General features: G+C 39.5%; 1 protein-coding gene and 1 pseudogene across 1 annotated transcript in view; both read right to left on the reverse strand.

Annotated features, from left to right (window-relative positions):
• OTC (ornithine transcarbamylase) overlaps positions 1–25,120 on the reverse strand; it is a 59,551-nt gene that overhangs the window by 31,242 nt on the left and 3,189 nt on the right. Inside the window, exons 2-4 of the mRNA XM_040633011.1 lie at positions 16,041–16,179; positions 14,502–14,583; positions 5,475–5,562 (exon numbers count right to left, since the gene is read on the reverse strand). Of these exons, the coding sequence (XP_040488945.1) occupies positions 5,475–5,562; positions 14,502–14,583; positions 16,041–16,179 (309 nt within the window). The remainder of the gene's footprint in view (positions 1–5,474; positions 5,563–14,501; positions 14,584–16,040; positions 16,180–25,120) is intronic.
• Positions 1,457–4,955, reverse strand: LOC121101878 (annotated as a pseudogene).

Here is a 25,120-nt window from a genome sequence, read left to right on the forward strand (position 1 = left end):
AGTGTTTCCACCATTCCTGGAAATAGTAAGGATGGCTCACTGCCTAAATTGTATAAACACTATGGATTATACCGAACATCTCCCTTCCTTCTGGGAGCCTAGAATTTGGGTTTATGCTGGGCTGAGGGTGCCTATGTCACCAGCCCTCAATAAAAATCTTGAGCGCTATGTGTCTAACAAGTTTGCCTGATAACAACATTTCACATGTGTTGACACAACTCATCGCTGGGGGGAATTAAGCATGTCCTGTGTGGCTCCACAGGGAGAGGACCCTTTGAAGTTTTTGCCTGGTCTCCCCTGGGCTTGGCCCCACGCACCTTTTCCCTTTGCTGATTTTACTTTATATGCTTTTGTTTGTTTGGTTTGGTTTGGTTTGGTTTGGTTTGATTTGGTAATGGATCTTAGCCATTAGTATGACCATATGCTGTGTCCTATGAGTGAGCCCTACTAATGAATTCTTGAACCTGGGGGTGATCTTGAGGACCCCAACACACCAGCTCTTCCACAATATCAGCCAACAGCTCCATCTCAGTGCTCCCCTTATTCCCCATTAGCACCCTCATATTACACAATACTGAACTCAGGCTTAGCTAAGGAGAATTTGCCTACAATATTTTGAAGAGTGGACAGGTTTTATTCTTATAATCAAGAAAGTAAGGAGCAATATGTTTTATTTTGAATGTGTATTTAGGTACTTTTGGTTTGATCTATCTTTCCTTTGGTGGCTGAAACAGGACCAACTTGTAAGGGTAGTTTTTTAATTATTTGAAGATCTAAAATATGTTTACTTGCATATTTTAAAACATTGCTTGCTGTCCTTCTCTTCCTGAATACATTCAACTTGTTCTTGCCTTAAGCTTTTGTACCAGCAGTTTGTTCTGCCAGCGAGGCTTTTCCCGCAGGTTTGCATACCTGCCTCTGCCTTTTCAGTCAGTTCTCAACTGTCACCTCCTCAGAGAGAGGCCTTTCCTCACCACCCTATCTAAAGTCAGCCCCACCCCACCCACAGATCACCCTGCATTTGCGTCATCATAGCACGTATCCCAACCTGCTATTCTATTCATGCTTTATTTATTTGTTTAGTGAAAGCCTCCTCTCCCTGAAATATAATTTCCACTCAAACAAGGATTTTGTTTGACTTGATCAGCATTTTATTCTCAGTGCTTAAACAATTCCTAGAAGAAAAACTAGGCATTCAATAAATTTTTTGAATAAACAAATAATTAAATCATTTGACTAAATAACACTTTGGAAATTGCACTTAACAGCTTTTAGGAGACTAGCCCAGTTTTGTCTTTTTTTTTTTTTTTCTGTTGCCACATTCACTGTATTCCCCCTTAGGTTCTCCTTTCACCAATGGGCAGTCACTTTTTTCATTCCACCGGGCCCCCAAAGTAGCCAGACAGGCAGATGGAGAAGCAACACCATCAGTCAGTGTCAGGTGTGCACTATTCTCTTGATTTGAAAAGGCCAGCACTGTCATTTAAACCTCATCCAAACTCTTTGCATCTTACAAAGTTGAACTTCCACAAAAAGCAAGGAGGCAATTACTATGGATTGTACGATGCATATTGGCAGGGTAGATGTCATTAAGATTCACTTCCTTGCTTCTCCAGTTCAATTGCTTCTGTGAAAGGCAGTGGATTTCTCTTGTCTTCTTCAATTTAGATTTATTGAATTTCTGAATCTCAGCCATACCTTGTTTGTCAGATATTTTGGCAGATTAAGCAGTAATGGGGTACACCGAAGAAAGTCAGATTCCACAGTAGCTACTGTGCCACCCTTTCTGACATCCCCATTGCCCAGTTCAGGCTCTTCTGTTATTGCACTATCCTATTCTCCTTGTACCCTAACTATTTCCTCCTGCCCTTCCCTAACTGCACCTGTCCTCAAGGTTCAGCCTTCTACAATCCTCCCACAAGGAGATTCTGGAGCTAATTTTCTACCAGTGAGCTTACAGTTCTATTTATCTAGCTTTCAGCTTCACCCAATGCCTATCTCCAGTGGCTTGTGGACATTTGCATTGGAGGTTCAGCCTTTAATGCAATATGTCTAATACCTCATCTAGCACCTGCTCTCCAAAGCAGAAACTCCTTTTATTTTTCTGCTTCTCCTAATGTATCCACATATATTTTAAGAATAACCAATGTGAAATCATTTTGCCTTCACTATCAATGTACCCTTCACAATCAGTTATCATGAAACCATACATATGTTTTATTAGCTGTCCCTTCTTTACCATTCCCTTCACTCACACACTAGCATAGATTGACAGCACAACAGCCCAGGATTACTACACAGCCTTCCAATTCAGGAATTCGCAAAGTGTGGTCCAGCCACCCAGGCAACAGTATCATTTGAGGAGCTTGTTAAAGTATAGATTCCTCAAAACTATCTGAGCTCTCGCTACAGAATTAGAATTTCTGAGTGTGGGTCCCAGAATTCTGCATTTTTTCTGCATTGGGTTTCACCTCTGTGTAAGGACAATCACTTGATATCTAATACATTCACATGCACCGGATAGTGTAAATTGGACCTTAAAGATCAGAATGCCCTGATTTTATAGAAAAGGAAACTAAAATCCAGGGAAGTTTTCACCAATGAGTCACAGTAGGTAAGTGGCAAAGCTTAGACTAGATCTCAAGCCTTGTGATTTTCAAGCCATGTCTGACAGATAGATAGCCTTTTAAAGGCCTACATGGGGGTGTCTGGGTGGCTCAGTTGGTTAAGTGTCTGATTCTTGACTTTGGCTCAGGTTATGATCTCAGGGTTGTGAGATTGAGCCCCAAGTCAGGCTCAGTGCTGAGCGTGAAGTGGAGTCCGCTTGAGATTCTCCGCATCTGCCCGTGCCCCTACTCTCTCTCTCTCCAATAAATAAAATAAACCTTTTTTTTTCTTTTGTTAAGAAGGGTGCAAAGTTGGCCTTTGGATAGCATCTGGGAACTTTGATTTGGGGAGGGTTTCTAGGACTGATTAAAAGTGGCTCACTGTGCCTAATTTCTTTTTTTTCTTACAAACAATATGGTTTAAAGTGAACACCAGCTTTCCTTCTGAGAGTCTGGATTTGGGTACATGTCAAACTGAGGATGCTATGTGACCAGCCCCCAATAAAAACGCTGGGTATTGAGTCTCTAAGGATCTTCCCTGGTTGGCAACATTTCATAGGTGTTGTCACAACTCATTACTAAGGGAATTAAATGTGTCCTGAGTGACTTCACTGGGAAAGGATTCTTGGAATCTTCCACCTGGTTTCCCTTGGACTTTGCTACATGTGCCTTTTCCCTTCACTGATTGTGCTGCGTATACTTCCACTGTAACAAATCATAGCTGTGAGTATTAGGACTATATGCTGAGTCTGTGAATCCTCCTAGTGAATCATCAAACATGGGGGTAGTCTTGGGGACCTCATGACACACAAGCCAATGCTTCCTATAATGTATTTCACTGCCCCTCTCATGGGCTATATGTAAAAGGTGGTAGGGGTAGTCAAAACATCATCGCCTTAAAAAAAAAAAAGCATGATCTGAATGCTGACTTAGCTGCTAAGCTCCATTACTTTTCTGAGTCATGGTTTTGTCATCTATAAAACTGGGCCAATAATATGTAATTTTTCAGGTTTTTACAAAGATATAGAGATAATAGCACAAGAAATCCACTCTTCAGGGAGGAGCTATTATTTTTATTCAGAGTCTTTGGGATAAGATGGAACGATCAGAATGAATTCTATGGACCCACTTTTATGTATCCATATATCCATGTAGCAGTGGAACTAAGTATATAGACTAAAAGGTTCCAATTATGTTGGAACTTGTGAGCAGATTGTTTTCCTCAGGGTCTGTGTAGAGCTCCTCTAAGGACTTGCAGTGGGAATTGTTGTGTGGAGAGCAAGTGCAGCAAAGAACATGTTTATATTCATTCTCGGCTTTCAATCTATGCTTGGTTATTTGTTTCTTGCTTTGGGGGGGGGTCCTGCCCACTCTACTGATTTCTGGGTCCCGACCTCTTTCTGGCTGCCAGTCTGCACTCCTTAACTCTTTATTGGATGCTCAGCTATTCCTCCAACTTTGTACTTTTCCAATCACTACTTTACACAGGACTTACTCACCATTGTTCTCTTGGTTCTATATGGAGGATCCCCACTGAAACTTCTCTCCTGGATGTGCCCCTGGCATCATCCCTTAACCAGATTGTAATATTTGCTTTTGAATAAAGTACAGTTTCTTTTTGTGGAAGCAGAATTATTAGGCAAATGTAATCCCAATCAGTGGCAGCATAGTTGGAAGAAAAACTCATTTATGTTTATTTATTCTTTTAGTTCCATGCATCCAGAAGATGAACACAACACTTCTTAATATTAACATCGTTCCATCTGAAATAATGTCACTAAAAGGCTTAAAGATGAGTTATTTCAAATTTTGTTAGCAATTCAAATGGGGTAGATAGATTCTTTAGTATACACCAAAGCAACTGCCGTAAAAAGTAGTATTGCAAGGAGTTACTTATGGCATATCATTTTCAGGAAAAAAAGTCATTAGTCTTTGATATCAAGGGTGAAATATTTAAACAAAGACATTTGCTTTGTATTTCTCAACTAAACATGATATAATGGTGACAGCATTGCATGGGGAATCAGGGGTCCTATGTTTCAGTCTTTGTAATATCATCGTTAAGAGGCTTTTCTTACCTCTATTTTTATCTGAGTAGGGATGAGCTACTAGTACTTGCCAACAGAATGGGAGTAGAATTGATTGTGTCGCTTCTCTGCCAAGATGAGTTTGAAGCAAGTATCCCATCTCCATACTCTCTTCCCTTAGGTCCTGACTAGACGTGAACACCCAGGACAACCTTGGATGCTACTCGTTGAAAATGGCAAAAGCCATTCTCATTCAGAGTCCCTGAAGGGCCACATAAATAATTAATCCTTCCCTCTTACCAATCAGGAATATCCACACCATGTTAGCCACTGACATTTTGATATTTAATGTTATATTAGCTAGTACATTCCTAATTAAGTTGTTTCACCTCTTTATGCCAATCTATTTGGGTTGTTGTAGGATTAAATGAGTTAAGATCATGCCTAACACATAATAAATGCTCAATAAATGTTAGCTGTTAATAGTATTACCTGCTCTGATGCTAACTAGTTATGAGTCATTGACCATGTCAGTTTCCCTGGACATCTATTTCTTCAACTGTCAAATATGAGTTACATAACACTTTCTAAGGTTCCCTAAGTTTGAAATTTTATAATCAGAAACCTCTTCAAATTGCTAAGAAAAAAATTATCTTAACCCACAGAAAGTGACCAGAGGATGAGGGGAGAAGCATTCAGATCATCAGGTAAAGAGAGAAAGGAGGAAACAGAATAGTACAAAGGATGCTGGGTGGGGGGGGAAACCTTATTTAAAGAGAAGCATATTTCTTTTTGAAATTCATCACTTCTGAAATAAGCTTTGAAGAGAAGATTTACAAACCGGGCTGTGTCCGTGAGACTTTCATTCACACCCAAATGAATATCTTGTGTGGTAAGAAAACAAGGGTGTCCTCCCAGGAGTGCAAAGCCTACAATAAAAGAAAAAGGAAAAAATAGCATTTTGAAAAAAAAAAGAACTAAAGTAGAAAACAAAATTATGAGGAGTTGGCACCATCTCAATTGAAAAGTCAAACTCTTTAAAGCTCTCTAACATCTCTGCTAGGGAATTCCCAGGCAAAGCAAACTGAGGAACTGAGAGAGGTAGATGAAATTTTCTGTACACTCAACTCTCCTTCAGATGTGTGCCCATTTCTCCACCCTATTGTTCAGAACCTGGCAATAATGGGGCATTGTTCCCTTTTGGAGGCCATGCCTGGTTTTGGTTCTTTAAAATATATGATGATATTAATCCCAGAAAAATGGAAAAATAAACTGTAGTGTGGGATATCATGGATTGCAATGGAATACTAGTCAGTAATGACAAGGAATGAGTTACTAATGCATACAACATGGATGGATCTCACAAACATTAGGCTAAATGAAAGAAGCGACATACAAAAGAGTAGATCATGTATACTTCCATTTATATGAAGTTCTGGAACAGGCAAAACCACCAGAGAGTGGCAGAAATTAAAAGAGCAGTTGCTTCTGGAGACGGTGAGTAGCTGGGAAAGAGCATTGGCAAACATTCTAGGGTAATGGGAATGTTTTATACCTTGATACAGTTTGCAGGTAAAAAAAAAAAAAGGAAAATAAAGTAAGTAGTTCCTTCTGAAATGGAATGAAATAATTATATTCTACCTATCTTAGACTGTTTCAGAGTGTTCTCTTAAACATGCCCAGACCAAATGGTTTTTAGCTAGAGGGTACTAATTTCTGACTCTAGCAATGACTATTCACAGAGCACTACCATGTGCTGGCACTTTATAAGCACTCTTCCATTGAAACCTTCACTCTAACAAAAGCACAGTAGATATTACTATAAGAATTTTATAGACAAGGGTTCTGAGAGTCAAGAGTTTAAAACCTTGTTCGAGATTGTTTTTAAGAACTTATAGCCCTAGGGCTTGCCATAGGGGAGCCAGCCCCTGAGGCAATTTACATTGGAATTTGCAAAGACAAGACAATATAGTGGAACAGGACTCAGTCTTCTTCATCTGGAAAATCAGGCAATTTGCCTAGAGCCCTGAGATCCCTTGGAGATGTGATGTGCTACGTCCCAGGTAGAATCAGAGAACATGAAACACACTAACGATCCTACTTGCAATGGGTCCTGTAATAAAGAGTCTGACTCCGTTTATTTTGTTTAACTGCTACCAGTTTTCAAGCCAACCATCACACTCCCTTCTCCTTCTGCCCTATATCTGGGCAAGCTGGTAAGAAAGTGCACATGCTCTTTCCTTTGGCACAAGCAGGAGGTTCAAACTAAACAAGGCCTGCCCTGTGCATGGGAATCTTCACCCCAGCCTCACCTCCTACCCACAATAAAAGCCCAGGCCAGTATCATTTCTCCGCTCTCTAATGCCACTTTGAGACCAGTGTGGGAGACAGTCCTACCCTACCCAGGAAGCCATATTATGTGAGTAACAAACCTTTTCATACCCTCCTGGTGCACATGTGGCATCCTCATCGTCAACAGTCAAACAAAACTTTGGTTAAAGGCGCATTTTGTCTCTGCGGAGTGATCACAGTAGACCCTAGCATCGCAGCATAGTTCTGAAATTTATTTGTTCATTCTAAAAGTATGCGCCTGGTGGTATTCTAGGCACTGGGGAAAGCATTAGAAACAACAGGGTACAACTCCCTCCTTACACAGAACTTACATTCCAATAGGAATAATAAACTAAATATGTTGTATGTTAGATGTTGATAAGTGCCATAAGGAAAATAGGGCAGGGAGGGCAGATAGGGAATGTAAGGAATATGAGTTGTAATTTGAATGTGGTCGAGGAAGCCACACTGAAACATACTAGAAAATGGAAAGAGCATGTCCTGAGGTTCTTAGAAAGGAGCATGACTGGTGGGTTTAAGGCACAGCAAGAAGATTGGTAGAAAGGTACACAGTGTGTGAGAAGGAGAGTAGTAAGAGGTGAGGTTGCAGAAGGAAGGTAGGGAGGAAGCAACAACTTTGACTTTTGTCTGAGTAAGATAGAAAGCCTTTGGAGGATTAGAGCAGAAGAGTCACATGATGCACTTATGTTTCAATATAACATCTGTAGTGGGGGAAGGGTGGAAGCAGGGAGACTAGTCCCTAGACCCATTTGCAAAACTCTGGGTGAGCATTGATAGCTTGGACCGAGATGGTAGCAGCTGAAATGATGAGAAAGTGATTGGATTCTTGATGTATTTTGAAAGTAGAGCCAGCACTCAGCAGATGGCCCTGCTCCATGCATCACTAAAAAAATGGTAGCAACCAGAGAACTTCCAGATTTCACCACCCATTTCCCCACCTGCCAGCATCTGTACCCATATATTCTGCTTTCCTTCCTATTAAGCATAGATGATCTCTTTATGCCCAATGGGTGTACTAGAAACCATGCCTCCTTGCATACTCAAGAACATTGCTCTAGAAATTCTTTCCTTTCTCTCTTACATTACCTTCATCATGAATATGCTATTCTCATTTTTTCACTCATTAATAAAAAAACAAATGCAAATTTTCTCTTGTCCCTATTTCCCCTGCTAAGTATCCCTTTAACTCCTTGCTCCCTTTGCACTAAAACTGTTTTTTCTTTCTCTCTTCAGTTCCTCTTTTCTCATTTCCCTCAAACCTATCCCCATAAGGCTTTGCATGACACCCCCCCCCCCCGCCTTGCAACACTGCACCAAAACTACTCCTCTCACTGAAGTTACCAATGATACATCTAATGGCCATTTCAGTTCTCAGTTTTCTTGAATTAGCAGCATTTAACAAAGTTGTTTACCACCTTCTCCTTGATAAACTTTCTTCATACACTGCCCAGGACACCACACCTTCTTGCTATTACATCTACCTTAGTAGTTGTTCCTTCTCAATCCCCATTGCTGGTTTCTTCTCTTTTCCTTGACCTCTTAATGTTGATGTCCCCCAGGGCCAGTCCTTGGTCTTCTTCTCTCCATCTATACTCATTCCCTCTCTAATCATACCCAGTCTCGTGGCCTGAAATACCATCTATATGCTGATGACTCCCAAATATCTCTAGGGTAAATTTCACTCCCATATTCCAAACTAATAGCCAACTGCCTTCTCAACATCTTTGCTTGTGTATCTAACAGACATCTTAAACTCAGTACCTTCCAAACTGAACTCTTGATCTTCCCCTTTATCCTGCTCTACCTGGCCCATCCTGCTCACAGTTGCTCAGGCAGAAACCTTGAAGTCATTCTTAACGTCTCTTCTCTTACCCAATACATCGGAAATCTTGTTGGCTTTTCCTTCAAAACATATTCAGAATCTGTCCCTCTTACCCCTTCCACTGCTACCACTCTGGGCCTTGCCTCCATGTACTATAGCTACCTACGGATGGATTTCATTGCTTCTATCTTGTCTCCACCCCCAACCCCTGCAGTTTATTTTCAACAGAGCTGTCCAAGAGAGTCTTTTAAAATGCAAGTTAGGGATGCCTGGGTGGCTCAGTCGGTTAAGCATCTGCCTTCGGCTCAAGTCATGATCCCAGGGTTCTAGGATATAGCCCTGCGTTGGGCTCCCTGCTCAGTGGAGACCCTGCATCTCCCTCTCCCTCTGTGCCCCCCCACTTGTGGTCTCTCTATCTCTCTCTCTCACTTGCTCTCACTCTCTATCTCAAATAAATAAATAAAAATCTTTAAAAAAATAAAAAAATAAAATGCAAGTTAGATCATGTCCCTCTGTTCAAAACCCTCCAAAGATTCTTCATTTCACTCAAAGTAAAAGCCAAGTCCAAATAATGGAGTACATGTTTTGCCCTCAGTTCCAGGAACATTCTTCTCCTTGTTTCCAGCATACTATATCATCCACTTATTTATTATGTCTATTGTTTATTGTTTGTGTACCCATCAGAACATAAGCTCAACAAAGGCAGGAATTTTCCTCTGTTTTGTTCACTGATTTATCACTCTCAAGAACCTAGAATAAATACCGCTACATAGTAAGGACTCAACAAATACTTACTGAATGGATGTAGAAAGGATTTTGACTCTGGGGAGGGGACCTATTCCTTTCACTTGCAATCATCACCTAATATTGTTAACAGAAAGAACAGAATTTTCTATTATGTGTGAAGTGAGCTGATGGACTTTAGTGATGATTATAATCACAAATCACTGTTGAGTATTTAATCTGTTTCTAAACAGGGAACATCACCTAAACAAATGTGAATACTGCACATTCACCAAGAAAGTATTTATTGTACACCTACTGTGTGCCTAGCACAGAAATGAATGTCACTGAGGGTTGGAAACTACAGAGGAAGGTTTCATTCAGACAGTTTAAGACCTCCTGGCAGGTCTGCTCCAAGTCATACTCTTACTTTGACTAGAAGTCATTTTGCTGTAATGATGCAGGATTAGGTTGCTGCCTTTTCATTTTCCTCTTTGTGCTATAAAGAAGATTCACATCAAGCCTGGACTTACGAGGCAGGAGTAGGGAGAGGGGTTATAGAAAATGTTAAGAAGTAGGAGTCCACCAGGAAACAAACTGAGCGTTTTAGAGGGGAGGGGGGCGGGGGGTGGGCTAGCCTGGTGAAGGGTATTAAGGAGGGCATGTATTGCATGGAGCACTGGGTGTTATACGCAAACAATGAATCGTGGAACACTACATCAAAAACTAATGATGTACTGTATGGTCACTAACATATCATAATAAAAAAAAAAAGAAAAGAAATTGGAGTCCAAGCCTTTAGCAGTTCTAGAAGGAGATAAGATGGGGAGACATTACCTCTGAGAAAGAATTTTCTCTGCAGTTGTGGTCACTGGTCAGAAAAGAGCCTCAGACCCCAGTTTAAAAGCACAGATCAAGCATTTGCCAGCTTATCAGACCTGGCTGGTGATAAGTACTGCAGGCGAGTGTCAGGGGTCCGGAGCAGCTTCCAGGAGCCACTCTTGCTGAGAAGAGGAGGGTGGAGGGACAGGGCTCGCCTCTCTCTTCTCCCTTCAGCCAGAGCAGCCTGCTTTTATCTGTCATTTGTTTATGCATTCATGTTGGATATTTTTGAACAAAGGGCTTCTTCTGTTAATACCTTAGTTTCTGCCTGGGAAAATAAGCGTCCATCTGATTTTGCTCTTTTCCTCACAGATCCGTGCAAGCTTTGGAAGGAGGGGTATAAATAGAATTCAGGCACTGGAAATGTGAGGGCTCTGAGGACTCTTGCTGGTAGAACTAAGACAGTCATGAGCCTCTCTGTGCTTCACTTTCATACCTGGAGAATAGCATCACAATTTTTTATATTGTCACCTTTGTAAAGATGTACATTTGAAATAGCTTGGAAAGCACCAGCTTCTCTGTCACCTTGAAAGTGAAATACAAAGTTCAATAATGAAAAGAACCATCTCTTAGGATGCCTTGTGCATCTTTTCTATCAGCTACTGCACTTACCAAGATTAATAAATGTATCTGTCTATCTGCTCAATTAATTTGCGATAAAAGAATATAATCATCGGTAGACACACAGGAGATGCACAGTTTGCCTGGCAAGCATACACACAGAGCAGGGGAGGAGTAACTCATCTACAACTACACACAGCGACGTCAGTACATCTCACAAACATAAAGCTGAGCAAAAGAAACCGTACACAAAAGACCATATGCTGAATGATTCCATCCCAGGCAAAACTAATCTGTGATGCTAGAAACCAGGATCACGGTTACCCTTGGGTAGAGGGAGTCGCAACTAGAAGGAGATACAAGGGAGAGCTTCTGGGCGCTCTTAATGTCCTGTTTCTCTATCTGGGTATTAATTACTAGGATGTGTTTACTCTAAGAATTCGTTGAGCTATATATGCTTCAGGATTTGAGCCCTTTTCTGTAGGCATGTTACACTTTAATAAAAATATTACATGAGCAATTCATATGGCTTAAGTTGAGTGGCGAGTTTTACTCTGACCTCTGAGATAAGTAGAAATACGGTTGTAACTCTGCAACTCAGGCTGGGGGTGGAATCCTCAAGGACTTTCCTATGAGGAGGCTGGCACAAATCTGAGGCAATGATAGACAGCTTTAATTACATCCTATTTTCATTCTAAATACCAGAGTAACAGGTTTTGATGGAAAATTGTGCCAAAGGATGATGAATAAGATGCACACGAACATTATAGAAATGCTCTACTATGGGTTTGGTTGAGGTTCAGTGTTTCCGTAAGCATTTAAAGCAACTACTTACTCTGACAGAGTCTCCTCCTGTTGAGTTTGGCACAATGCCATGTGCAATTAGACTCATGGATATTTATTGAAGATAATGGTGAATATTCTGTGAACCATAACTTTTTACGGTCAGATGTTGCTTTTCTCATGTATTTGTTGTTATATTGTGCCGGTTTCAGAGCACTTCTATATAGAAAACCATTGCATGGTGCACTGGGTGTTATATGCAAATAATAAATCATGGAACATTGCATCAAAAACTAAGGCTATACTGTATGGTGACTAACATAACATAATAAAAAATTATTATAAAAAAAGAAAACCATCATATAACAAAATGCTTAATGCCATTTGTAGAAACAATTTTACTAGAATAAAACATGACTATTACCTGTTCAAATTAAATTAGATACTTAAAAAACACATGTGATCATAGCTTCCAATCCTAGGTCTGCCATTTTTTCGCTATGCGTCTGTGAGCCATTTGCTGAACCCGTTTCAGCCTGTTTTCCTCAATGGTCTTGTCCTTATGGAATTATCATAAGGGTTAAGTGAGATAATCCCTGTAATTAATGTGGAGCACTTGGTATGGGGTCTGCACCCGAAGGCTTATTAAGTCTTCACTCTTGGTTTTATTAATAGCTTAACTACCACATTTTATGTGAATGGTAAAACTGATCACTTATTCAGGGATATTTGACATAAAAAATAGCATAACATCTGAACAGAAAAAAGTTGTAGAAAACCCCAACAACTTCAAAAAATTAATTTAAAAAACCTTAAAGTTGAGAAATGTCTATGTACTAATCCATTTTTTTGATGACTTCAAAACAGAACACCTCTCTTAAGTACTAATGATAAAATAAAATTCTGCCCAACTCATAGAAGGTCAGTGCTGAAAAGGAGCAGAATTTGAGAATTACTGACCGGTTTATGCAATATTCATTTTTCTTCAAATGTCAACATGATTTCTTAAAGGAGCCATCTTTAAAGAGAAAAATGTTCTCATCTGTTTTCTTCTCTCCAGGGGCAAGGGGTGTGCCTTAGTAAGAACAGTGAACTTGAGATCTGAATCCTCGTGCTATTTGTATTACCAAGTCACTTAATCCCTCTGAACTTTATTTTGTTATATATTTGATAAGCCTCATTACTGATTATTACAAGGCAAGAACTACATGAAGTAGTTGTTTGCTTCTAAATCCTAGAAAGCTCTTAAGGGGCGCCTGGGTGGCTCAGTCAGTTAAGCATCTGACTCTTGATCTCCGCTCAGGTCATGATCTCAGGGTTGTGAGATCCAGCCCCACATTGGGTTCTGCCCTGGATGTGGAGCCTGCTTAAGATTCTCTCTCTGCCCCTCCTCTCTCTCTCTCTCCCTCTCTAAAATTAATTAATTAATTAATTAACCCTAGAAAGCTCTGATGCTTGTAGACAGGATGAAATATTTGGAGAATCAACCAATGTGTTTTTGTTTATGGTACCTCCACCTTGATCCTATCCATTTGTCCATTTGGGCAGTCATGTTATTGATTCAAGGGAGATCTGACAGAGCAGAAATGCAGAGAGAAAGGAAAGAGGTGGTATGTGGCTTCTGAGTTTCAAAATGGACTTTTTAAAACATAACAGAGATAATAGTTGAGAAAAAAGAAATTCTGAGTCTCAATAGCTTACGATTACAGGCACAAACTGTAGATTTGAAAGAAATCTTGGATAGTCAGAGCCAGTTTTTTCTTCCTGCTTTATCACCTAGCCTCCAATACTGGGAACTGAGGGTGGAAAAAGAGGAGCAAGAGAGAAGCAGCAACAGAAATAGAAATGGATGGACCTTTGACACCATACCCTGCTGTCTGTCCCCTAGGCCAAGTCCTGAAACATGATGGAAATTTCAGGTAAGTTTGGGGAACCCCAGAGCTGATAACACCTCTGTCTTGCTTTTAAGACAGAGCAACACATGTTATAGAACTCCCTGGCACCCAGCCTGAAGAAGGAAGGAGAGAGAAAGCCTTGCAGTATCTCTGTACCCAGTATGACATGGAGAGCTGCCAAGGGGTTGAGAGAGTCAAACCAAGAAATATTTCAGGTCTTGTAATCCGAGGGAAGCAAACTCCAGTGAATGGGAGACAGCCAAGGTCCAATGGGGATGTAGAAGTCCCGGTGGACTCCAGTGTAGATATCTGATGATGTCCTGATTACCAATGCCCAGATCCCCATAGCCCTAGACGTCTTCTTCACATACTCTCCAGGGCTTAACCATGGCTATGGGGAAAGGGAGAGGAGAGCTTACATTGACAAAATAAACCCCGAAATGACTGAGGATTGCCTAACATTGTGGAGATTTGGTTTCCTCCATCCTGCAAAACTGGAACAAGCAAGAAAAAATTCTTTACCTGTTAGGAAAATACATTTTTTTGCCCACATGAATTTGAGAGCTGAGAATTTGTGTCCACTCACATTTTGTACTGAACGTGAAAAGCTCTTTGGAACTTGTAATCAATTCTTCATGGAATTCCTACAGATGACGCTAATCTTTCTGCTTACAGCTTCTTTGAGAATTGGAAAGAATGCTCAGAGGCTTGCACTGCTACTCCCAGTGACAGTGTTTTCCCTTTGTGCTTGCTAACAAGACAGACAAATTCCCCTACTGGGCGACTCCTCCCAGATCCTAACCCTCTGGCCCCCTCTTCAGCACAAGTGGGAGTTTGTCTGCGGACTCACCTGTTTCTGTGGACAGTCTTGTTCGAGTACTTCTTTTTTCAAAAATCATGCCTAAGGACTTCCCTTGTAATAAGGGCAAATACTGAAAATTAAGGACAAGAATACAATTAAAGTGAAACATATTTTATGTCCAATATCAGAGATTATGTTTCAAAAGTTATTCTTTACATTATCGTAAAATGTGGAATAATTAATCACTGCTTCCAAATAAGCATTCAAAATATTACCTAAAAAGTGAATTTAAAGTGGGTTTTTTTTTTTCATGTTCTATACAAAGGGAGGAAGGGAACAGGAACTCCTACAGCTTATTGACATGTAATTAGAAAATATTAGTTGCTCTGGGTTCAACCTGAACACTTGTTCCAAAGTATGTTAATATTCCCGACTGGAACCATCTTTTTACCTAAATCCATGGAAATTCGCATCAATGTTCAATGACCTAGAAGATGCTTGGTTCAGAGGTGTTTTCTCAGCTAGAAGCAATGCTACTCTGTCACAACATGGGGCATTAAGACTCCTAAAGAAGCCCCAGCGACACTTTCATCATGCATCCCTGTGGGAGTGCAAAGGCTTTGTTTCTGGAAGTCATTTGGAAACAATCTGGAGAGTTTGGGTGTGGGGTGGGGCTTTTCCTCCTTCCTCTTCTCTTTGATAGACTTCCTGATAGGATGAGTTCTGGAACAAATAGATTCCTGCCAGCTAACTTTCCTTACACACAAAGTATGAAGACTAGGCCTGGGGTCTTGGGGGACCTTTTCTCCTTATTTCAGAAGTCTTATATGGGAATGTCAACTCATAGCATTTGGAGACACTCCTGTTTTCTGACGTTGGAGAGCTAGTGAACTAGATAAGAAAACCAACGTTGTGTAACCAACTTCCTCAACCTGAAACCAGCTCTTTAAAGTGCTTTTGAACCAGCTTGGAACATGAAAATGCTTTCACAATTAAGCAGCCTAAATGAAGCTGCTGCATTAATTAAGTGTTTCAAACATAAATTGCTCAAAATGCAGAATAATGCTCACAGCTAAGCACCATATCCCATCTCTTCTCCTACTTGGTTACCACTTAATTGTTTCTTTGCTAATCTAAATTATTTTTAATACTGTCACATGGTTGTGAATTTCTGGACATTATCCTAATGATCATATAGCTGATAGTCATCCACAACTGAAATTTGTTGCCAGAAAAAAAAAGTATTGTCCTTATTTTTAACTTGATAGAAAACACACAGAGAAAAGAATGAAAGTATAAAAATAAAATCTTTCCAGAGAAATGATTCCTTAGGTTCTGATCCAATTAATAATGAATTTCAACATTCCACATGAAAGAGGTGCAATGACTTGTCATTGAATAACTGATTTTTATGCTTTTTATATGTCTGTACACTCAGTGATAATCAATTACCTTGACTGTGTGGTTTCATTACTTACCTACTGTTTAGGAATTTTAATATATTTTCTTTCCCCTCTTTCTTTGGAAAAGCTGTCTTTAAAAAGGCTGGCTGGTAGTATCAGAAAATAAGATGAAAATGCTACATACCTCTCCTTTCTGTTTTATCCTAAATTTTAGATCTGCTGATAGCCATAACATATACTTAATATCTTCTCCTGTGAAGTCCTTTAGGGTGAGGAGGTCACGACCCTTCAGCTGTACTTTATTTTGTAGTGGTTGTCCACATCTACAAAAAAGAAAAAAGAAAAATAAGGAGAAATATATATGTAAGAAGAAAAAAAAAAAACTCCATGACCTATGGTGGTTCGTTGTTTTATTCTTGAAACAAAACATAGCAAATCACATGGAGTCTCATGTGTCTCTGCAAAGTGCTAATGCATTAAAATTGATATGGCTTTGGTTTACATTTTAGATGTCCAGTATTTTGGATGTTGAGAGAAAAGAAACATTTGAGTTGAACTCTTATTTGCTGGGAATAGCCATTATCAGTGGTTTTGCCACTTACTAACTGTGCAACTTCAGGCAAGTTACCTAATCTCTCTCTGCACCTAAATTTATCTCTGACCTAGAAAATGAGTATAATAATCTTATAAGTGAGGATGAAATTATCTAATACCTGGAAATCAGACAGTGTCTGGCATATACTAAGCATTTGATAAATTTTAGCTATTATTATTGATTGATTATATGATTGATTATACAAACAGAATTTACAGTGTCCATACAATAGAAAACATTTTCATTCTTTTTCCCCTACCGCCCTTCAAATCTATTCTTGGAAATTTGTTCTTTACTTGTCCCTGGTCAAATACAATGGGCCTTGTGGCTTTTCTAGTAACTTTCAGAAAATAAAATTTAAACAATCCTCTGTGCTTACTTTCTTCCCCCCTGAGTCTCAGTAAAACAATGTGTAATAATAATAATGATTTTTTTAACTTTAAAAAATGTACTGCAAGTTAACACCTTTTTTTTTTCTTCCAGCTCATGCCTAATTCAAGCTGGCCCCCTCTAGAGGGAAGAGGGACCATGAGCTGCTTCCTCTATTTCCCTGCCTTTAGTCCCTCCAAGTAAAGCCTAGGGAAGGTGAGGAGTTAAGGGTCAGGCAAAGTCTGTTTCTGTTCAAGCAATCTAGCCTTGGTATAGGTGCTTGAGGCTGTGTCTTTCTCTTCTGGGGTGCTTTTGCGGGTCCTTCAGAGAACTCTTGATCGTTGTGAATTTCTCACAGTAGTCCTTGGTGGTGGACAATTACATTTCTCGTGCCATCCAGGGGAATGCATCCAGACTCCTTTTGCAGAGATCTCCCCATCCTACAGGAGGTCTCTTGGCCATCATGTGAAACAATACCGTGCTAGGTCCCTTTCTCCGTCTGTGTTGGCTCATGGGAAGCTCTTCATGTTCTTTGCTCTGACAAGAGTCAGTTTCATTCCAGTATAGACTTCCCTCTTGTTCTGCCATCAAAACAGCTAGGCGGCCTCTCCCCCTTACTCTAGATGTCCCAGGTATAGGCCTGGATTTGGTGTATGGTGTCCTCAAGCTCTCCTATTAAAGATATCGATGCCCTGGGAGCCTAGGCTCCCTAGGCTTGAGGTGAGGGGAGAGTACCTCTCCCTGTTATACACAGTGGCAACACTTTAAAGATCCTCTTCTAGGGACGCCTGGGTGGCTCAGTCGTTAAGCGTCTGCCTTCAGCTCAGGGTGTGATCCTGGCCTTATGGGATCGAGCCCCACATCAGGCTTCTCTGCTGGGAGCCTGCTTCTCCCTCTCCCACTCCTCCTGCTTGTGTTCCCTCTCTCGCTGGCTGTCTCTCTCTCTGTCAAATAAATAAATAAAATATTTTTAAAAAATAAAGATCCTCTTCTAATCTACAACCTATCTCTTGGTTTCTGCAGTCCATTTTAGAAGCTGGCAGGGGTCACCAGTGGGTTGCAAGACTAATTCTTGTATATCTCCTTAGTTCCAGTTTTAGTGGCACAGCATCTCACTTTGGAATGAGGGAAGAGTAACACCTATTGGGCCCGAGCAGAAACTGAAATAGAAAGAGTCCCATTTTAACATTTGGTTACATTGTGATGACAATAATTATTTGGGGTAATCAGTATCCAAAAGTGAAAACGTTTATTCTTTCACTTTCCCAGTGTTATCTCTATTTAACAATAATTCTATTGTATACAATTAGAAATTATGAATAACAAAGGGCAAATTGTGGTTCACCACAGGTACTAAACATTAATCTTACTAGAAGTAAAATTGTCACAAAATGATCATGCTTCAGTTTCAGCCTAACGAAAGAGCTTGGACTACTTGAGATGAAGAGTAAATTCTTTGGTGGGATTTATGTATGTCTTGCAATGATGACAGGAGGATAGATAGGAAAATCACCAATTCACTCAATTTGTTGTTTCCACTGCATGATGTCAAATAACTTAGACAAAGGAATATTTCACTAAACATCCAACTTTCTGGCGAAGTTGAGTGGTTCACTTAGTCTTTGATAGATGAGTAGATTTTTTTCAGTTAACTTTTTGTGATGTTAAGCCCTTCAGAGATTCTAGGTAGTAAGGAAAGGAACTTGCATGAAGACCAAGGGTTTATGAGTTAGTTGGCTAATGGTTGATTGATTGATTGATTGAATATAAGATACTAATGACAGGGGTGCCTGGGTGGCTCGGTCGATGAAGCGTCTGCCTTCGGCTCAGGTCATGATCTTGGGGTCCTGGGATCAAGCCCTGTGTCAGGCACCCTGCTCAGTGGGGAGTCTGCTTCTCCCTCTCCCTTTGCCCCTCCCCCCTGCTTGCACTCTTGCCTCCTCTCTCCCTCCCAAATGAATAAATTAAAAATCTTTTAAAAAAAAGATACTAATGACATTCAATTCCAATAGAAATTAGTGTTTTCAGCTTATACATGGATCAAAGTTTTGGTCAACATACTTGTTTCAAAGATGTACCATAGTCTTCAACTTTTATTTTATTTTTTAATTATTTTTTAAATTTTTATTTAAATTTTAGTTGGCAAACAGGGCAATATTGGTTTTAGAAATAGATTTCAGTGATTCGTCACTTACAACTTTTAAAAATATGTCACTCATCTACTCTCTAAATGGAAATTTCTTTAAAGCAGTGGCCCACAACTTATTTTTATTACAGACCCCTAACATTAATAAATTTTGGACATGGATCTACAATGTATGTTTACTTATTTATATAATGTATGTGTTACTACCCTAATAGACTATGTACAGAGCAAGACATTTAAAAAATGTAAAAGTTTAGACTGAGAAGAACCAAATATTTTAAAAATAAATTTGTAAATATACAAAAATATTTTGCTGGCTAAACAAGTTTCTAGAATAGGCCTTCATTTTCTTCCTTCCACTGGAACCCTAGTAAAAATCTTACAGAACTGTGTCCAAGACTTGGATAATACCAGTCAGAAATTTGATAATTTAAAGACATGGATTTTAGGCAGAAAATGTATTTTTACATATGTATTTTGGTTATGTGTTTGGTTCTGATAATGTTAATTAGTGATAATATTAAGCAACACTTGGAATATACAAGTACTGATATTGTTGAGAGGTAAACCCTTAGACTGATATTCTTGCATTTTTTAGAGTCAGCTGGATCTGGGGATCTGTAAACAGGTTTAATATGTCTGACCTGAAGTGGAGGCATAAAGCTTAAACTTTCCCAATTCATATTTAGGGCATCTTTGCAAATAATTCTTTTTCTGGAATGAGGTCCAAGTAAGATAAAATCACAGGGGATAAACTCTCTTGACCCTGTGTCTCAAATAAGACATTAATATTCCATGGCTTAAGACTTCCTCCAATATTATTTTTAAAAGGGAAAAAACCATTGCTGGAAAACCCTGCTTCCCAGGATTTAAGAATTTTTTAAAATTATGTTCAATTAACCAACATATAATATTTGTGAAACATCACTATGGTTGTTGAACTCCCATCAACAATTGGAGAAACCACTCATATGCCAATTTTGAGGACTTATTTTTTGCTGAGAGCTCAAGCTCATTCTCCTGGCAATTTTGGAGCCCACAAAAGCTTAGTCATCAGAGCAACACTTAAGGGATTCAATACCCTCCCACACTCTCAGCCCTTGCAGGGTTGTGTTCTATCTACTTCCTTCTAAACACTCACAGGACTACAAGTTTCACTGAAGAGAATAGCATGGATCTTGGCATTGTGGTGGTAGTGGTGATGGTGTTGAATCTCAGAGAAAAAGAATTGAAAAAGAAAGGAAAGGATGCATGGAACTTAATTTTTCTCCCCCCTTCCCATGAAAGAAATAATGGTGAAAGAGACCCAACACCACCTTCAGCTACTTCAAAAAAGCTCCAATTTCCAGCTCTTATAAGCAGGAGACAGATTAGAAGTAAAAGGTCTCCGGATCTTTCTCGGGTTTCTCCTTATACTCCAAGAAGTTGGGATTAGGGTTGGGTTTAGGGTTGGGTTAATGTGCTGTTGGGATTGCATTGTGAGATGCTGCTCTTGTTATTTCTCCATTGACAGATTCAAGTTTAAAGATAAAAAGAAGATACAAACATCCTGCTTGTATCTTCCCATTTTGTCCAGACCTTTCATTTTAAAATTTATATAGCAACAGAAACCTTATTTCAAATTATTTCTTTTAGACAACAAGTAATCAGAAGAATACCTCTTTGTGACTCCAATCTCCATAGAGCAGTTACTGATAATATAGCCTTCACTCTTGCCCTGGGATTGTGCCTCCAGTAAGTATTAGCAGATAAGCTTTTTTTTTTTTTTTTTAAATACAGGTCGTTCTGGCTTTGTATGGTAGTGTGGGACTGTAAATGACCGTTAAATCTGCAACCATGCAGAGCAACCTTAATAAGTTGGAAAAAAATCACAATTGTTCTGTGACTTAATTTTTTGTCAAAACATTAAACATTCTCATATTATCAGTTATAAATGTGTAGGGAAATGAAAAAAATAGTGAAACAAATACACTTATTACACTACAATTTAAAACATTAGAAATATTGAGAATTACAGTGTTTTATTTTTTGTGAAAACTGTCAAGAGTAGTTTGAGCTATCATGCTGTCTTCTTATTATATAGCGTACGTTACAGAGCAAGCATCTTGTCTGTGCTTTGGTGAATTGCCATACATTCTAAGTTTGGGTCAACTTCCAAAATTTTATCCTTTGCACTTTCAATATGTAAAATATCTCTAATAATTCCTTGAATGTATGTTTTGCTGGTGTCACTTCCTCTGGAACACATCCTTATACTTTGTGTCACAACCACTTTGCTCATTTAAGTCGGTAAGTTTGTCTTCACTGAATTCCTCTGACTACATAGCTAGAGCCTCTCTAACGGTAGCAGGGTCAACAGTCCCACCATCAGCTATTTCTTCTATAAATGCATTCCCATTTGATTCAAATGTAGCTGGCAGTGTTATTTTTTATTTCTCTGCTGCACTTTGGTCTCTGTCAGACAATTCCTCCTTTCCGTTATTCATTTTTATAAAATGGCACATCAGTTTGTCATTGGGAAAAAAGCAGTGCAACTATAGTCTTTGCTGTTTGTATGTAAACTGAATAACAGATGCACAGTGAGCAATCACCAAAACTTGATGCGATTGGTCACTGATCATGATGTGCAGCTGTTATTTACATAGTGATTTGTGTACAAAAGCGCCAGCAATGAGGTTTTTACTTTATGCAACTACTCACAATTAATATACTATGGCAGCTGAAACTTGAACTGTATACTTGAAAGACGGTTGTTATTTGACTCAACTGCACTAATTGAAATTCCTGCATATTGGGACCTTGCAAAGGAAGGACTGCCTGTGCTCCAAATGCTTTCTCATCATAGGACTCTTCCACATACCATTCTTTCTGTCCAGAACACTATTCCCTCAGCTCTCAATGCTGGCTCCTTCTCATCCTTAGGCTTAAATACCACCTCCTGGGAGATTCCTTCCCTGACTGTACTAAGTAGTTTCTATTTTTTTTTTAAAGATTTTATTTTTATTTGACAGACAGAGAGACAGCCAGTGAGAGAGGGAACACAGGCAGGGGGAGTGTGAGAGGAAGAAGCAGGCTCCCAGCAGAGGAGCCTAATGTGGGGCTCAATCCCAGGACTCCAGGATCACGCCCTGAGCCGAAGGCAGACGCTTAATGACTGAGCCACCCAGGCGCCCCAAGTCGTTTCTGTTTTGCCTTCATTTGTTCATGATACTTACCACAGTTTTTAAATATTTATTTACATGCCCGTTTATATTACTTACTTTTTACCTTCCCGTTGAACTATATGATCCATGATGGCAGGGATCCTGCCTATTTTATTTATTAATATGTACCCAGTACTTATTGCAATGTCTGGGATATAGTAGGTATTCAATAAATACTTCTTAGGTAAAAGGATGAATGAATGATATTATGTCTCTGGGCAGAAGTAGAACAATTTGTATAAGAATGAATTCAGCAGATTTCTGAGAATGAATTTAAAGAAAATTGCCATGGTGGATTTTCAATATACTGATCAAACTCTGATTACAAAAGAAAGATACCAAGAGCCCCCATAAGACAATTAATGTTGAGGGAAAAGCAAGTATGGGCTGTGGCCCAGGCTGAACACAAGGTTTGAGTGTCATGGAGGAAAACTGATTGTGGCCTAGCGTGTTGCTAAAGCTGAAATTCCCCAGGGCTCAACTACTCTTGTAGAGTATTTACACTCTTGGGAACAACAGTTGGACATATGCACATGAAACAAGAGCGTTGGGGTGCCTGGGTGGCATAGCGGTTAAAGCGTCTGCCTTCGGCTCAGGGCGTGATCCCGGCGTTATGGGATCGAGCCCCACATCAGGCTCCTCTGCTATGAGCCTGTTTCTTCCTCTCCCACTCCCCCTGCTTGTGTTCCCTCTCTCGCTGGCTGTCTCTATCTCTGTCAAATAAATAAATAAAATCTTAAAAAAAAAAGAAAGAAACAAGAGCGTTATAACCTGGGATCTCAGGCACAGCAGTCTGAGTCAAGTGCAAAAACCTGAAAAACTGAAGAGAGGACCTGGTGGGACAAACTTTTGCCCATAGCACCATGAGAGCCAAATCCAAAGTACAGTAACAGTAAACTATAGCAATATTTTGGTTCCCTCTGTCCATGAGCCCCTCTTGTACAGAATAAGTTCCCAGTGTTCTTGGGGACAAAATGGGCAGAGAGGTAGATCCTGGAAATTTTTAAAATTGCATCTCAACCAGTGAAAGGGAGTCGTACTGTTCACCATTGGAAAATCATTACAGTAGTCACCACCTTTCTCGATTCTATTTAGGGGGTGGGGCAGGAAATGTTTGCATAGGAAAAATAGCTGTTTTTCATAGATATCGAGAACTAACCAGGAAAATTTATCAGTGGAAGGAAAGCAAACACAATGGTTCAAGTTTAAGTTCCTATCCTGTTTACTGTCTCCTCATAGACCTCCCCTTGGCTCTGAAATTGAGCTGCCACACCTGTTTCCTAAGCTATTTAAAAATTCAAGAAAAGTAGAAAAGTTCCACAATTGTACCATGTTGAAATGCCTCTGCCACAGGCCCCCTTTTTTTCTGGTCTGTATCAAGCATTTCTTGCTTTCTGGTGATAAATCCATACTCAAATTAGCCAGCTCAAAGCACTGGCACAAATGGCTTCTAAGTTCTTATAGAGACCCTATGCCTCAGTTGGAGGCAGCCTACTCTGGTTCTGGAGCACCTGAACCAGGGCCAGAATCACTATTTTAGTGTTTCCATAAAATACGTGGTTTCCTTATACTTCAGTGTGTCTCCTTGGTAAACCAGACCTAAACCACATTATCATTCTTCAGCCAACACACAATAGGGAGGATACAATATTGGAGAAAACAATGGGAACCATGTACAGATTTTCTGTCAAAACTGTCATTGCAGTCTGGTTAAAGCCAGAGCTTTTGAAAAAGACAAGACTAGTTCCTTACATTTATTTTATCCCTTGAAAAAATAATTACAGAGATTTCTCAACCTCAAATCACCAAATGCTAAGAAGTTAAGCCAAGGTAATAGTAGACCTTTGTGTTAGCTTTACCCAAATATCTTTCTACCTAGAGAATGGAAGCATATTCTGTATTGGCAGAATAAAACCTTTCATTGCAAGAGTCTGCGTTTTCCAACTCTGGTAAATTATTTGGAGCACGGGAGGAGATCTGGATGTGTTCCCTTGTATAATTGTATTTTGTTGGAAGAGAAAGTGCTTGATTCGAGTAAAATGTGATCAGTCAGAAACAGACTTTGCCAGAATAGGAAAAAATTCAGTGTTAAATGGTATTTTAATCCCTGTGGAAAATTTGTGATGAAGACTTTATCTTCTGGAGGCATAAGAGGGAGTCAGTGGGCCTTATGGCTGATATTTTTGTGTTTCTTTAACGTTGCAGATTGGGGCAACCTTTAAGGAATATTTTGTTGGTGTTTTTATTTTCTTTACTGAGATATTTTGGCTGTATTTTTAAAAAGGAGATTGTGCAAGGGTAGAATGGCCATCTTGATCAGTTTGAAAGGATCAAAGTAATCAAAGCAGCAGAATAAAAAGGACAGTGGTTTTAATTATTCCAATTCTAGTTCTAGTTCAACTGTAACCTTGGGAAGATCATTTTCCATCACTGGCCTCAATTCTTCATCTGAAAAATTAAGAAAATCAACTCAAAATCAGTGATCCATTTTGTCTTTGTCTTCCACAATACTCGCGAAGTTTATAAACGCAAGATTTCTCATGGGCAATACTGGAGCCATCTGAATTCCCAGTGACCCGCCTTTAATTTCATCCCTTTCTTGCCATCTCAAGAAGTCATACTGCAATGCCCGCAAGGGAGAGTGACTTTATGTTCACAAAACCCTTGAATCTCATCCTACTGATTTGGGGAAAAAAAAGCACTAATTATTCCAAATTTCTTTACTTCATTAACAACAATAATAATAGTCTCTTACTAAAAATTGACCTGCAACCTTTCTCACTGTTGCCACATGCTCATAGGTGGTTTAAGTCACTGTTGTAACTGGGTGACTAGGTGGTTTCTAAGAAATCTGAGATTGTCAAGCTAAAATGGTGTGACTTCCTGTCATCTGAAAATTGAAGAGGGTTAGCTTTGTGCAGATGCTATTAAAGGGCTGGAACCCTGAAACT

This window comes from Ursus maritimus, assembly GCF_017311325.1.
Source record: "Ursus maritimus isolate PB19 chromosome X unlocalized genomic scaffold, ASM1731132v1 scaffold_X1, whole genome shotgun sequence".
Classification (NCBI taxonomy): Eukaryota; Metazoa; Chordata; class Mammalia; order Carnivora; family Ursidae; genus Ursus; species Ursus maritimus.